The sequence below is a fragment of the Ambystoma mexicanum genome, chromosome 10, assembly GCF_040938575.1.
Source record: "Ambystoma mexicanum isolate Mex_15411 chromosome 10, UKY_AmexF1_1, whole genome shotgun sequence".
Taxonomy (NCBI): domain Eukaryota; kingdom Metazoa; phylum Chordata; class Amphibia; order Caudata; family Ambystomatidae; genus Ambystoma; species Ambystoma mexicanum.
Window position 1 is genome coordinate 678,025,048 of NC_090932.1, and position 16,970 is coordinate 678,042,017.

General features: G+C 46.5%; 1 protein-coding gene across 3 annotated transcripts in view; it reads right to left on the reverse strand.

Annotated features, from left to right (window-relative positions):
* PLS1 (plastin 1) overlaps positions 1-16,970 on the reverse strand; it is a 697,248-nt gene that overhangs the window by 174,671 nt on the left and 505,607 nt on the right. For all 3 annotated transcript variants that reach the window (XM_069618268.1, XM_069618269.1, XM_069618267.1), the window contains exon 5: positions 8,496-8,628. In XM_069618268.1, the coding sequence (XP_069474369.1) occupies positions 8,496-8,628 (133 nt within the window). The remainder of the gene's footprint in view (positions 1-8,495; positions 8,629-16,970) is intronic.

A 16,970-nucleotide genomic window follows, 5' to 3' on the forward strand; every position in this document is an offset into this window, starting at 1 on the left:
GCAGTGGTAGGGTGTTCCGGATAGCTGTTGCCACAAAGGCGAAGGCACCCCATTGGGCTTTTTTGGTTTTAACTTTGGACTGATGGAGCAGGTTCTGATTGTTGGAGCGAAGATTTCTGCAATTAGGTTTTATTCTTATATATCTTTGAAGGTAGGTGGGCATAGTGCCCTTGAGACATTTAAAGGTAATAACCATGAGTCTGACGGTGATGCGCGCATCCACGGGCAACCAGTGCAACGCGCGGCGTGCCTCAGACACGTGTGCTCTATGGGCCAGACAAGCGATAACTCTGACCGCTCCGTTCTGCACCATCTGAAGGTGACTAATGTTTTTTTGCTAGCACCTGCTAAGAGGCTGTAACAGAAATCCAGTTTAGATCCTATGATGGCACGAGCAATAGATTCTGTGTTAGGTTGAGAGATAAATGATCGCATATGGGATAACAGTTTAATATAGTAGGTGGCCGAGGACACCGTACTAGCCACATAGGAATTCATGGTAAGCGATTGGTCCAGCACCACCCCTAAGATCTTAACTTTAGGGAAAGCGGGAATTAGAGCATCTCCCAGCTGAAAATGTTTATACGCTGGGTCTAATTTAGACAAGAGGTTGTCAGAACCCACGACCATAAGTTCCGTCTTTCCTCGTTTTAAGGCGAGATTATTCAGCATCATCCAATGTTCAATGATTGTGAATATACGATTTAGTTCTCTTTCGTCCTGGTTGTGTTGACAAGTGAGGGGGATGACACATTGTGTGTCATCTGCGTAGTTAGAGAATAAAATACCCTCCTGGCAAGGTGGGCGAAGAAGGGAGTCATGAAGATATTATATATGCACGGGGACAGACTGGCTCCTTGAGGGACACCAAAGTGTATCTTAATAGCAGGCGCTTTGGCATCGTGGGCGCCTACTCTACTGGATCTATTGGATAGAAAGGAGAGTAGCCAATTAGTGGCGGACTGCGAGCAGTTGGCTACAGACATAAGCCTTTCTGCCAATATGCTGTGATCGACAAAGTCGAACGCTGCCGATTGGTCCAGTGAGATGAGAAGAGAGGCCTTTTGATTGTCCATTCTTTGAAGCAGTTGTGACTTGAGATCCAGTAATGAGGTTTCAGTGCCGAAACCTTGTCTAAACCCTGACTGGAACGCATTGAGAATAGGGTATGAGCTAAGGTGTTGAGCAACTGAGTATAGGCAACTCGATCCAGTATCTTTAGTAGGAACGGGGTATTAGTTATTGGCCTATAGTTAGTGGGTACTCCTTGATCCAAGCTAGGTTTTTTCAATAATGGGGTAACCCAGGCTTGTTTCATGTCATCTGGAACCTTACAGCTCTAAAGTGAAGCATTAACGAATTTTCATATAGCCTGTACCAACGTAGGGGGGCATGTTTTAATGACGGTGGAGGCACAAGTTTAGGCTTATAGGTGTCAAATGCTTACACAAATTTAAAAATAAGATTAATATAAAATGTTGTTGGCGTTGAAATCAGAAGAGATAAAATCAAGCATTTGCAGTAAGGGCAAATATATTTTGGTAAAATGTTCTTTTTAATTTAATGTAAGTGGGCTCTCATTTGGTGGGGGGGTATCAGTAGTAGTAAAAAGGAGAGCTTTGGCACTGGGTAGAAGGAATCCTAAAGGATCATGTAAGTTATCCCTGTGGATGTGAAAATGGTTACAGTAAGACAAGAGCCCTAGAATGCAGGCTGTGGCGATACAAATGTGTAATGTGGGCCGTATTGGAACACATTGCTGACAGTAGTAATGCGCTCACTCCTTGTTACCAGGAGACACCTAAGCTAACACTGCAGGTCCAGTTTATATCAATCAGGCATAGGAAATCTAAAGCAATCGTGACAACTTCTGCAATCCAAGCCAATGCTGGGGAAAGCAGTGGTGCACACTGGCACTCAGAATCAATACTGTGGACTGCAGAAATACAGAGTCACAATCCAGACACATTAGTAGTCCAAATGAAGAATGCAGGCGGTGACGAAGTAAGTTAATCATGCAGATTGCAATAATCCAAATGAATAATAAAAGGTGGCAGCAGCCTCCTTAATAATTCAGGTCGTGATGATCTGAATCAACAGAGCAGAGAGCAGCAGCCTCAATGGATACCCAGGGCAGTAGGATCTGGAATGGGAGCGACTAGAGCACTAAATGAAAAACGCAGACAAGCACCAACAATGAGGATAGTGGCAATGGGGATTACAGTTGTGAGCAGCAGTAATCACATGTACAAAGAAGAGTAGTTTGAAGGTTGTTTTCAATGCAATAGGAAAAGCATGACCACATTTAACATATAGTTACTGACCACCCCCAGGCATGGCAGCCCCCTGCAATCAGCAGCGGTGGAAAGTTGCTTACATGTCCGGCTGCAGGAAGAATGCTCATTAGATCAGAGCTAGTGCGAGTTGGCCTAATGGCCTTCTTCGTGGTGCAACACTATTCCTTGTAGTGGCACCTCAGCCGCGCCTCTGTGCCAACTTGGTTTTTTAAACTCTAGACGCCATAGCATGTGCCACGTTGGATCTCGTGGGACCAGGATCGTGTTTCCTGGAATTTGGATAGCAAGGGGCATAGCCAGGGCTCCTTCATAAGATTTTGAATAGTGGGAATTTTTTGCCTATTTTTTGAATTTGGGAGTAAAATGTTTTTTGACATAGTCAGAGACTAAAATATATATTAACTATAAAAGAAATACATTTTTGTAATCCATAGTTCTTTACACATACTAATTCATGAAAGCGAAAAATGAATAGAAGCTCATCTGCAGATCAGGCTTAGGTATTAATAATATTACAGCTCCTTCCACTGACACTTTCCTACTAGTTACAGTGATCTGAACACATCCGTTGACCTCTGTGGATGGAAGCAGGGGCGAGGCTCCTTTCTATGTGTCCATAGTTCCATATTTTTTTGTGGTGGTATTTTCACTCCCTATTTTTGGGTTGGGGGGGCCTAATCTTAGGGGATTAAATGTGGCTCCTCTGCCACTTATATAAATGGCTGGTGCCAGCTGCTCCTACAGACCTGGCCTGATTCTCCATCGATGGTCCTTCCCACCCAAGCAGATTATTAACCATATTGGGGAAGAGCGAGGCTTGAAATTTTATTTTTCTCATTTAGCTACTGGATGCAGATAATTACAGGCCCAGCCCTGCAGAACTTCACCACTCCTATCCTTTCGCCTCGAAGTTGACTTTGTCAAGCCCTGCAAATCTGTGGGTAGATTGCTTTTATTATAAGCGTTTGATCCAAACCCTTCCTCATCACTCCGCTGACAGGATCTCCAACTCTGTAAGAAACCACTTGAAGCAAACTTTGCCCTCTTTTCCCCAAAGCGATATGAAGTAGTCACCCCACTGTGTGCTTCACAAAAACAATAAATGAAGTGAAAGACTAGTGTTACTGTTTCCCACAGTGCGTTATGCTTATGTGATGCTGTCAGGGAAGACGGCACTTGCTTTGCTTCCTCTCAGTTGTCATTTCTCAAATCAGCGGGACCTGGGGGATCCACTTTCTAGATAGTGCCAGTAAGCAGGCAAGCAGCAACAACATATGATGCAACCACAATATTGCTGTCTGACTACACAATTAATGAGACAACGCAACTAAGAAGATATAATCAATGACTACATGATGCCACTATATTATTTATCAACAACAGCAAGAAATTGAGAATATGTTACCATCAAGGGTGGTGGGCATCCCACGTTAAAGAAAGCAGTGGCACACGTGACACTGTTCTGCCTGCTTAAATGTATGTATTTTGGGAAAAACAAAGTATTGGATGAATCATGGTCCACCATAATTCCGAGTGCCATTGTTTTGCACAATTTAAGCATCATATGCTCATATACAATTGCGTCGAAGTGCTAGTTCTCTGTGAAGGGGGAATAAAAGGGCTGTGACTGCTGCAAGCTCTCCAATCCGATTTAGATCTGCAAGGAATATGGAATCAACCCAGATCAACATCAGGGAGGACCAATTCTGTTCATTAAAACCTCAGATGCTTAGCATTGCTGCTGCTTCGGGTCCAATTTGGAGCTTACACAATAGAACATGAGTTCCGATTGGAGGGAACCGAACTAGAGATTGGTCTATCAGGGTTTCCTCTGATGATGATCTGTTAATTCCTCACCAACCACTGCCAACACACCACAAATTGCTCCACATCCTCCTCCTCAAACTTTCCATCATCAAAAAAGGTCCTCTGTGGGGTGATCCAATTCAGCACATGAATGTGCCGCTTGGCACAGGTTATTTCTCAACATAAAGTCCAGGTTTATAAGTATGTGGACCACTTACAACTCACTGGTCCTCATTCCGAGTTTGGTGGTAGTCATGGCGCTATTTCCGCCATGACTGCCACCAATAACGATACCGTGTCCGGTTTGGTGCAATGGGACTTACCAGTCTAGTCAGACCTTGGCGGGACTGGTAAGTCCCCATTCACCAAACCATTCCCCATTCCCATTGAGCCCCTACAGGGCCCAATGGGAATGGGGAGGGTGCAAATAATGGGCTGGCATATGTCAAGCCCGTTATTTGCGCCCAGGTCCCTTAACGGGTCCCGTCCATAACGCCAGGTCAGACCAGGCGTTAAGGAAGGGACCCGCTAAGTGACCTCGTAGTAGGGCGGTAAGGGATTACCGGCACTGGTCTCCTTACCGGTGCCCTGTATCCCTTACCGCCCTACTCGGAATGAGGGCCAATGTCTGTCTTGAAAACAGCAAAACGAATACTCAACCAATCACACTTTCATTGGAGCACATATGCTTGATGGCAAACACAACGGTTTCCTGTGCTTTTAAGGCTCGAAAACAGTAGTACGTATTGCTGAGGAACACAGGGAGTAGTACTATTTCATTTTAATAGCACCTAACTCTGGGGTTAATATCATCAAAATGGCAATTAGCTAAAATGGATGATGCTCTGGAGAGTACTTCCACCGCTCCAGATGAACCAATGTGCACATTTGTTCCGTGCCATTTTGATAATGTCATTAATATCTACCCATGTGCCTATAAACAGAAAACACCCCAAAAAGACCAAAGAATCCAGAAACAAACAAGGAGACTACTGTCTGTGCCTACATCTGAGAAAATGCAATCCTTCACCCCTTCCTCTCCTAAGGAAATTCTCCACTGGCCTCTGGAGCAATAGGGGGATGCATTCGCAATCCTCTGTATAGTGTTTAAATCCTGCAGGGGTAAAAGACTGTTCCACCCGGATGCTACACTTTCATTACCACCCATCTCACCTGCTGAGATGGACTCATCAGCTGAGCAGGTTTCAAGCGCAAGAGGCATGTGGGAAGATGAACACGGTGTAAGAACCCTCTGGACTCCAGTTTCAGAGGTGTTCCTGGTCTTTCAGAGTTTAATAATAATCTAAAAGGTAGGCCAAGGAGGCATTCCCTATTTGGAAAGAAAATCTGGCAGATCCTCTAGCACAGGGTTGTCGAACTCCAGGCTTCAAGGGCCGGAAACACGTATTTTCAGGATACTCCTCATTAATAATCATTAGATAAATATACATAGAATGATTGTAAATGTATGCAAATATTTTTTCTCGAATATTAATTGGGGATATCCTGAAAACCCGTCATGATTCCAGCCCACGAGGTCTGGCGTTGGACAACCCTGCGCTACCACTTTTCAGAGGACGAGGGCCATTCAGCTAGAGAATATCTGGACTACCATCTCCCCTCCCTCTTCATCCCAAGGGATCCATCCCAGCTGCAGAATCATAAGCATTTCACCAGCTGTGGGCTTTCTCTGATTCATCATCACCCTGGTAAACCTTCATCAGCCATACTAACACCCCACCACCATTGCACCACTTGGTGGACAAAGTCAATACAAATAGGGAAACTAGTAAATGCATTTTTATTGAATCCGATTGTTAGAGTACTGGAAACCAAATTGGTGCAACGTCAGGTGCTCCATGGTAGTTACGGATTAAGCTGTTTGATAGTGTGCTAGAATGTTTCCTTTCCAGCACTTCATATCACTAATTTGAATTACTTTGATAAAAATAAGCATTACTTCATTTCACTTAACAGAGAGAAATAGCACTGGCCCATGCACAAGGAAACTACAAAGATTGCCTCATTACGAGTTTGGAGGTAGCTATGGTGCTATTAGCGCCATGGCTGCCTCCAAAATCGGGTCCGGGTTCCTTGAATGAGGAATTACCGGGTCATTCCAACCTTGGAGGACCCGGTAATTCCTCATTCAAAAAAACCAATCCCCATTCCCATTCGACCCCCTAGGGGGCTCGAATGGGGATGGAGCTAATAACGGGCCCGTTATTAGCTCCCTGGTCCCCTTGCGAGACCCGCAAAGGACGTCTGGTCTGACCAGACATTCTGAGCGGGTCCCGCAAGGGAACCTCGTAATGGGGCGGAATGGGTTTACCGGCACCATTACCGGTGCCGGTAAACCCATTCCACCAACCTCGTAATGAGGCCCTATGTAATTTGTAATTGATGAAATCAGCGCCAGTATGCACCTCACCAAAGTCAAGAAAAAAAGTGTTAATACATTGCTTTGCACCACCCTAAAGTGGTTTCTAGATGCTCTTGATTGCCATTTAAAAGAGGAAATAATGAGGAAGTCCGAGGGAGAGAGATATTTTGAAAAGGAGAAGACACCTGCCTTTTAAAATTAGATCTGAAACCACAGGTTTCCCAAGTGCGGAACACAAAGGTGAGCACGCATTGCAATATCGGAATGTGAAGGAAAAGTCAGCAGCCTACTTTCATCAGAGTTTGAAAGACACATGGGTTAAATAATAAAACAGTATTTTAAAAAAATAGTGTCTGCATTCTACAATTTTGCTATTTCCTACAGCTGGAACCAACGGGGGCAACTGTTACCCAATGCAAATGGTTCTCAATTAATAGCCTAACAAAACATGAAAGGCTTGCTGCAATTCTATGACCTTCAAGTGGTCCAAAAATCTCAGTATCGACCATCTAGCTGGCGATGTTACCAACTAACAATGATCCCAGAAAATACAAAATTATCATCAAGCATAAATTTGATTTCACCAAGTGAAATGCAAATGTATGAACTTGCGCAGTGCTAATAAGTCAATAATGAAGTGCTCAGAAGAAGGGGAATATGTGTATTTTGGGTAAAGTTCCACAGAATACCTACTGTATTTTGAGTCAAACATCAGTACACCCATATTAAAAAGAGTGAGTAAGTATTAGATTGGCTAGTCGCGCAGGGCAAACAAAATTGTTATGTTCCCACGGAAAGTTGTGAAAATTAACAATTAGTATTTAAATTCATCAAATGAAAGCTCAGTTTTCTGAACTGCATAATTTATTCAAAATCAAGTGGTAGTGGACTGCATGCAGCCGACACGTGTTTCGACCAAAGGTCGTACTCAAGGCTACGGTTTGATGTGCTTGAATTTTCCAAGCAATTAATATACTTGGAGTTCCTCTAAATATATAAGTGTGAATACATATGGGAATGTATCCGTCGTCGACATTGGGTCTTCTCAAAATTGGACAGGTGCAGTATAACTCCTTTATAAGGACCTCGTTAAGTGTGAATTAGTTCAATGTGTGTATTCCCAGTGCCTTGCGTGGTAATTGTCAATTTTCAGAACTTTCCATGGGAACATCATTTTGTTTGCCCTGTGCGACTCGCCAATCCAACACTAACTCACCTATCTTTTTATGGAAGACTTGGATAGAGCTTACAGGTTTTGGTGACACTGCGGGCGAGGTCACACATATTTGAAATATAACAAAATGTTGAGAGCCAATGCACACCCACCAGCGTTTCTATCCCCATTATTAGCCGTACCATATTAAGAAGACTCTCATTGATTTTTGGTAGCCATTGGAAAACTGGCACATTATTTGCCAGGCGTGGAAGTCAAAAGCTTGATTTGGACATAAAGGCCCTCATTGCGAGTATGGTGGCAGTCATGGCGCTATTTGCACCATGACTGCCTCCCATACCGGTACCGACTCAGGTTTGATTCAATGGGGACTTACCAGTCCATTCCGACCTTGGAGGGACCGGTAAGTCCCCATTTACCAAACCATTCCCCATTTGAGCACCATAGGGCTCAATGGGAATGTGGAGGGCGCAAATAACGGGCCGGCGTATGCCAAGCCCGTTATTCGCGCCCAGGTCCCTTAACGGGTCCCACCCTTAACACCGGGTCAGACCAGAAGTTAAAGAAGGGACCCGCTAAGGGACCTCATAATAGGGCGCTAAGGGATTACCGGCACCGGTCTCCTTACTGGTGCCTGGTATCCCTTACCGCCCTACTCAGAATGAGGGCCAAAGAGTTGATATATATTAAGAAAGAGGCAACAGGATGTACATAGCACATTAATACAGAACAGACCGTATTCTAATAGAGATACAATATGGCAGAGCATGTGAATAGACAGTGGCAGTGTGATCCTCTGTGGAGGTCTTCATCTTGACCCCACTGTAAGACTTACCAAAGAAGGATGCCATCCCTAAGGGATTTGAAAAGACTGCTATCCGCAGGGTCCATGGGGATAAGATGTTGACAATCGGGATCATCCTGAAGCGCTTTATTTATCCAATTCACAAAAGCCACCTTCTCTTCCGCTGAAATGCAAAGTATGTGATGAGAGGAAACCAGAATGGCGTCATGGCAGTACAACAACATGAGAAAAAATTAGAATACCCTTGCTAGAGAACAATGCTCAAAGGCAAATATATGATTGGACCGGTTCAGGTATTTGGGCTGGTCCAAAAGGTTCAATAAAGGAGGTTGGTCTGCTTAGTTGCAGGTCCAAACAAGGAGTCAAAGAAATGTACAAAGTGCTCACTGTGTTCAAAGGAATTATGTACAAAAAATTCAAAAGCAAAGATTTATTTGCTCATACAGACTAACATATAGTGCATAAAGTATAAAACAATGCTGTGAAATACAAGATACAGATGCAAAAGCAACAATATTACAGAATGACATCAAATAACAGAAGAAATGTAATATATACAACTTGGTGAGAATGGAGACCTATATGTTGAGTATACAGGTAGAGTTCAACAATTCCATTGTTGTAAGACAGTATTGCAAGTCCTTATAGAACTGTGAATGTTTTTTGTGAAAACAATCCAAAACTGAAAAATTCGAAAAAAATGGAAACAGGAGGGGCTAAAGGGCTACCCAAACTTCAAAAGAAAATCCTCATTCATTGGGGATTTCTTGTTCCTAATATGTATTTCTTCTGATTATGACAATGAATGTTCCAGGGTCATATAAAAAACTAGATATCTATTAAGCCTAGATATCTTTTAAGCCAACGTGGCAGAAACTGAAAGTGCAGAGACAAGTATGACTGGGAACCTTTCAAAGCAGGTCTTCCCAGCTCCTATCATGTTTCGGCGGAGATGCACGAGATTGCGTCCGCCTTCATCAGGGCTCCGTGGGGGTGACCCTGTAATGTATATGAGAGGACTCCAGTGAGTATATTTATGGAACATGAGGAAAACCTTCAGTAATACTCAAAACACCATGCTGGCAGCTTACCTGCCGGTGCTTAAAATCCCAAGTTCTCGGTTCTGATTCCACTAAGAGGCCAAGGCTGAGGAAAGGACCTTCTCCAGCTAGGTCCTGCTGGAAGCTGCGGACCCTAGTTACGGAGGGTGAACTCTACATCATAGGACTGTGTAAAGAGTAAAAACAAACATAATGCTGTATGAGGCAAAAGGAAGCCGGACCATATTGCTACAGTGCTCCGTCATGAGAGGAAGATGCATAGTTCTGCATGACAGAGAATTTGAAAATAATATAGAAGGGTACCTGTCGATTGGGCAACGAATGAACCGATGCTTGACATTGTTGGTAAAGCGTGCAGTGATGATTCTTGCAATCAACCAACTGGGAACTTGGGATGAATCCTGCATGGGTCAGGAAAACTGGGAAAAGTGAAAAGAAGGGGTAAGAGAACCGCAAGGGAATGGGCAAGGGAGCCGAGAGAGAGAGAAAGAAAGACAGGAGCACAGATGAGGCTAGGCAAGGGAGATTGGCCTTCAAAGTGCATAATGCAGAACATTATTGTGGGCAGATCCCTACTCAATCTCCCAGGATGAGGCCCCCCTGTGTGTAGCAAGCGTGTCGAATCCCACGTGGAGCCCGCTGTGTAATGTTATTACGAACTAGTACAAACAGCGTTAGTGGTACGGGTGATGTGCCTAGGAGCAGAGAAAGTGGTGCACCCGGCCTTAGAGGATGTCGCCTGGCGTGTGTAAATCATTTAAAAAGTACGGGGAGAAAGTGTTCAATATTTATTTGAGGAGAACCCTTGCTCGCATAAACATCCCGTTGCCAAGTGGAACATGGAAAGGAGGTACAGTACCTGTGCTGGGGGCTCGGCCCAGATAGAACACCAGAGCAGGAAAAACCGCGCAGAAAGACTTGCGTGGATAGCTTCTGATCGTGTTCAGAGGGTAAGCGAGCGCTGGGAGCTAGAGACTAAATGTTGGCGTCCCTAGCGACCGCGCGTGCGTGAAGCAGGAGGTTCCACGGCACGAGCCAATCATGAAGGACCAGGAAGTGCGGTCCGATGCGGATGCGGACACGCGCTTCCAGCTGGTTGGTGTATCTGCAGATCACCATGGCGACCCGTGTGGAACACGGGGCTGCAGCATATCGGACGCTGAAAGGGCAATGCCGCTGTGTGTGGTGGTGTGTGCCATAGCTGCGAGGTACCCACTTCGTGCTGTATGTAAAGCCAGCAGGTAAGTAGGGAAATAATGCAAACGGACCAAGGGATGCGGTCCGGTGCGGGAGCGGACACGGGCTCTCAGTGGCGAGCGGCCATGCAGATCACTATGACATCCCATGCGAAGCACGGGTCTGCGGCGTGAAGACCGCTGCACAAAGGAAAGCCCAGTAATCGTCTGTCATATCAGATGAGCTATAGTCACGTCTGGGGCTCCTGTGCTGAATGGAATATATCGGGGTGCAGAGTGAACACGTGTCGCTGCGTGGAACCCCGCGTGAGAGTTATTATGGACGTTGGGCAAGGCGAGCTCAGGGGGGGAGGGGGGAACAAAAGGTGGGAAGGGGGGGGGCAGGGCAAAAAATTAGTTTGGATGTAAGTGTGCAATGTTCCACAACACGTGTGTGGAAAGCATATCTCACAGACCACAAAGTCACGGAAGCATTCAGAAGGGTCCGGGCTGCTGGTGCCGCATAGAAAAAGAAACAATTTAAAGAAGTGGCTGAAAGATCTCATTTAAACCATGGCAGTACGTATCTAGGCGGTGAATCCACCTAGATTCTCTTTTCAACAGGCTGTAGTGAATGTCGGGCCCACCTTTGATTTTCTCCACCACCCACCACAAAATGTCGTTGGGGGTGTGGTTCATGGTCAGGTAATGCTCCACTAAGGGGGCTGGCAGAGTTTTGCATCTGATTTTGGAGCGATGTTCCGAAATGCGTGTGCTGACTGCACGCATGGTTTGGCCTATATACCTGAGGCCGCAGGGGCACTCCATACAGTAAATGACATTTTGACTTTTACAATTGGAAAGGTCTCGAATGTTCCATTGTCGTTCACCGATGGGGAAGGTTTTCATTTTCCTCGTGAATTTACAGGAGACACAGCTGCCGCACGGGTGGTGACCTTGTATTGGGCAGAGAGTGCGGGAGCTAGCGTACACTGTATCGGGTTGATACAAGGAGTGTACCAAGTGTTCTTTTATATTTTTGGCACGTTTGTAAGCGAACATTGGGGGCTGTTCGTCTGGTAAATTCAGGCGTGCAATGTGCTAATATTTATTGACAATTCTCTTAAATTGTGCCATGTGCTTGCCAAAAGTGACCACACATGTAATGCGATCCTCTGCTGGTGGTGAATTTTCAAGCACTGGATGGATGAGGTTATCCCGATTTGTGTTACGGGCCCGTTTCTTGGCCTGTGCGAGTAGTCTTTTCGGGTAGCCCCTAGCTTGTAGACGGGTGGATAGTGCGTCTGCATGATTTTTATAGTCCACAACCGATTACGGAGGAATTGTCCGTAAGGCAAATTGTCTTTTGTGTGCGCTGGATGGTTGCTAGTGTAATGCAATAGAGTGTTCCTGTCTGTGGGTTTCCGGTATAGATCACATTACAGGGAACCCCCTTTGTGTCTGATTATTAAGTCCAAGAAGTTAATCTCGGCATCGCTATGATCGAAGGTGAATTTATGTAAATGGCAGTACAACACCAAAGGAAAATCCCACACACAATCACAAGGTTCATGACTGCACATCATTATCGCACCACTTCTTTTTCCGTTCAACTTGCTAAGGACAGCAGTGTCAAATTGTTTGTAGAGAGCCAAGTGTCATCACATCTCTAAGAAATCAATAAAACAGACACATTTCTCTCCAAATTCTTGGATATAGTTCACATGGCCAGTCTTGGGTGCTAGTCAGACACTTCAGACAGGTCTATGCCTCCCACCCCCACCTTGTGTGGCCGTGTTTCAATTCCCTCTCTCTTCATCAAGGTTTTACTATCATTGCCCCACTGCGAATCAGTTTCACTGAGGCTAATGAAGCACAATCACCGGACCACACATGGACCTTATGTGGGATGTTTCAACCCACTAATCCAGGCCCTGCAACATTACTATGCATTGCTTGCAGGGGAAACATCAGAATGGTCGCCAGAAAGCATGCTGCTCGCTAAAAAATCACCAGAAAGTGCGCCGTAAAAATCTGAAAAATAGGCTGCCATCCACTTTTGCCTATGTCAGTGGTAACACAGGGGATCACTGCCAAAACCCACCATTGGGCTACTCACAAAGTAGCCTGAGATCACTTGAAAAAGCAATGCTGATTGCCAAAAAGAAACACAGAGCTGTTTGGAAATCTGTTTTCTTGATTATCAAAAATGTGCAAAAATCATGGCTCACAAACCACCTAATATATCCAACCTCCTTGTTGGGTGTTCCACATTATTCTGCTGCAAGAATCCACATCCAAGCAGAGAAAGTGGTGCACCCGGCCTTAGAGGATGTCGCCTGGCATGTGTAAATCAGTTAAAAAGTACGGGGAGAAAGTGTTCAATATTTATTTGAGGAGAACCCTTGCTCGCATAAACATCCCGTTGCCAAGTGGAACATGGAAAGGAGGTACAGTACCTGTGCTGGGGGCTCAGCCCAGATAGAACACCAGAGCAGGAAAAACCGCGCAGAAAGACTTGCGTGGACAGCTTCTGATCGTGTTCAGAGCGTAAGCGAGCGCTGGGAGCTAGAGACTAAATGTTGGCATCCCTAGCGACCGCGCGTGCGTGAAGCAGGAGGTTCCACGGCACGAGCCAATCATGAAGGACCAGGAAGTGCGGTCCGATGCGGATGCGGACACGCGCTTCCAGCTAGTTGGTGTATCTGCAGATCACCATGGCGACCCGTGTGGAACACGGGTCTGCAGCATATCGGACGCTGAAAGGGCAATGCCGCTGCGTGTGGTGGTGTGTGCCATAGCTGCGAGGTACCCACTTCGTGCTGTATGTAAATCCAGCAGGTAAGTAGGGAAATAATGCAAACGGACCGAGGGATGCGGTCCGGTGCGGGAGCGGACGCGCGCTCTCAGTGGCGAGCGGCAATGCAGATCACTATGACATCCCGTGCGAAGCACGGGTCTGCGGCGTGAAGACCGCTGCACAAAGGAAAGCCCAGTAATCGTCTGTCATAGCAGACTAAATACAATGTCAGCAAGAATCATGTGTTATCAGAACAAAATCCTCTTTTAAAGATACTTGATGGAAAGAAAGCTGTCAAAAATAGGTGTAGTACCGTTACTCACCTCTGTCAGAAGCCGGAGATTTAAAACTTGTGTAAAGTTGAACAATGAACTCAAACTATGCCAAAGAAGAGATTTCCATCAAAATACCATATAAGAGTGCCACACATTGATTTTCATGTTGAAAAAGGACTGAAGGGGTGGCCACCAGGGGGCACGCGGATGAGATTTCTTCTGCGTGAGCTCCCGTCCCGAGGTCACGAAAAACGGAATGAGCCCCCGTTTTTAGACCCCCCCGGAAAAGAATCTTACGGCGGAGGTGTGGGAAGGTCATCGCTACGTATGGGAGAAAATCTGGGTGAAATCGGCCCCGGCTTCCTCCAAATATCGTCGTGGAATCGTAAAAATGAAAGCGAAAACAGAATCGATCCCGACTCCGGCCTGAACTCGTAGGCCACCTGGAGCGACTGCTGCGCCACCGCCCATTAGAACGTTCACTGGAGGCTGTGCCCCTGTGTCCGCCCAGCTTTACTTTCAGATGCGGGGAGCTGGCCGAACAGGCGGCGAACCAGGATAGCAGAGAAAGGGAGTTGTGAGAGCGCCAGAAATGCTGTGACGCTGGTCGCCCCACGGAGGAAATATAGACACGGGCCCCGTCCCTCCTTTTCCCTTGAAGGAAAATATTTGCGGTGGGCCCAAATCGCCTCCCCGTGGCAGAGCAGACGGAGCGGTGACTCCGCCGGATTGCGCTGCAGCCTGGGATGCACAAGACGAGACGCTGGAGCTCCCTGCGTAGCACAAGAAATAAGTGACCTCCGGTGCCCTCTCCCCTGTTGATCCGCACCTTATAACAGACTCATTCCAGACCCTAGGAGTGCCGGACGCGACCCGGTCTGCACCCTATGCCCCGGAGCAGCGCCCTGCAAAGTGTATGGCCAGAACCACAGCTGAGCGACTAACGCCCGGCCGCGTATCATCCGCAGGGCTTCCCACTCATGAGGAACAATTAGTATTGTGCGCAAACAGCATGGCCGCGGAGTACTTCTCTGGTGCACCCCTGACCATAACCCTCGGATACATCCTATAGGGTAATAAACAAGAGACATTTAACGCAACTTTCTGAGCCATCTCCATATAGGAAGGTGTAAGATTGTTCGAGAGGGAAGGAAAACTTTATTATGAAAGAGGGACATATGGAAGACGACACATACAGTTGCACGCACCTTCCGATAACATCCCCGCAAAATACGGGTGCCACTGGTGGCGGCAAAGGGTGGGAGAGGAGCTAGCGTGCCTCCCAAGGTAAGCCGCACCTCGAGAGCCATATACCCTCATGCTGACCTATCCACCACAGCCCATCGTCATCCCTCCTTAAGGAAACGCCAAAAGATCGAAGGATACAGCAGACAAACTCCGCACCTGAGGGGCGTACCCCCACAGGGATGCAAATATACAACACCACGGAGTTGCCAACAACCCCATCTGCGACCCTTCCCGCGAGGTGAGGATCCTACTCAGTCTACGATCACAGATACAACTACCACTCAGAGGGAAAGGCCCCCGGAGATAAACCTAGAAGAATTTGTCCTAGACTGAAAGCGAAGGGAGAAAATAAAGGACGAAGGGGCGTGTGCCTCCTCTGTGGTAACAGGCATCCCGAAATCTGCACTGTCCAACACGTCGAAAATAAGACACTAGGCGTATGAACGTCCAACAGAAACTTGCCATCTACGCATACGGCCTGACACCGCGACACCCCGTTGATCCCAAGATGGCTTTGACGCCAACCACAGACACAGATACCGCTGCCACAAAAGGAGATATAGCAGACATATTGGCGGAAATAAGGAACATGGGAGCCAATATAGGAGGCAAAATCGACAGACTCACACAGCGCCTTGATAACAGAGGATAGAGTCGAAGGTGTCGAGAACAATCAGGCATCAATTGATGTTTTGGAAACACAGCTGGCCCACAGAATAACTGAACCAGAACAGAAAGAACAAGAGTTCAGACTTAAGATGGATGATTTGGAAAACCGAGAAAGAAGAAACAATATACGCTTTTTGGGATTCCCGAGAAAGAAGGGGAAACAGAAGAGGACTTAAAAATGACTCTCCACGACATCATCAAACTCCTGGTTGCGGACGACGACATTGATGAACCCAAGACAGAGCGCATTCACAGGGCGGGAGGCCCACTTGGAGGCCCGAGATCAGTTCTAGCACGGTTTCACCGATACCAGGATAGGATGAGAGTGCTGGAGAAGGCGAGGAGTGGGGGCACCATCACCCTAAGTGGAGCTCAAATAACGATATATCAGGACCTCTCTTCCTTGACCTTGGCCCTAAGGAAAATGTGTAAACCTCTTACAACATGGCTCAAAACCCGTGACACGCGCTACAGATGGGGATAACCCTTTTCTCTTTCCTTCGAACACGAGGGCATGAAGATCAGGTTGAGCTCTGAGAAACAAATCAAAGCCTGCATATCTGACCTACTAGACCCGCAGGATCGGGAAGAATCCCGAGAAGATGCCACCAAAGATGGGAGGGAGTGGCAGATTCAGGACCCAAAGAGGAAGAAAGTGAAAGGCTCGAGAAAATACCGCAGAGGAAACGGCTCTCCAGAGGGGGGTAGTTGACCCTCGACAAGTATGGTTCATTTTGCTTGAATTGACATTTAACATGGGAATGACATGGGTGTCTTTTGCTGAAATGTGACTGAGACCTCCATACATTTTGCAGAAATGTGATAACTCTGGGGGGGAGGTTACTGGGGGCTCATTAGTTATCTTGATGATTATTTTTAAGGGGACCGTGAGGTAACGGTCTCCACTGGTGGTTCGAATCGGGGCTAGTGCATCTAACTAGGCTCGATCGGACGCCACTGAACTCAGGAAGGGGGGAGAAAGAGGGTGTGGGGAGGGGGGACAAGGGCAAGTGGCAAATCTAGGGTAAACTTGAGATCTAGGAAAATCGAAATGGTTGGGTGGCTGTCTCAACTCCGAAGAAGCGGGTCGAAATGGTCAGAGAGTATGTATAGCCTCAGATTCTGTTGTTATGATGACCGCTGAATCTTATAGCAGGGGCTCCATAAGGGTGGGAACGTTGAATGTCAAAGGTCTCAATTCACCGACTAAGAGGTCACTCGTGTTTAGAGAATTTCGGAGATCGAAACTTGACATTCTGTTATTGCAAGAAACCAAA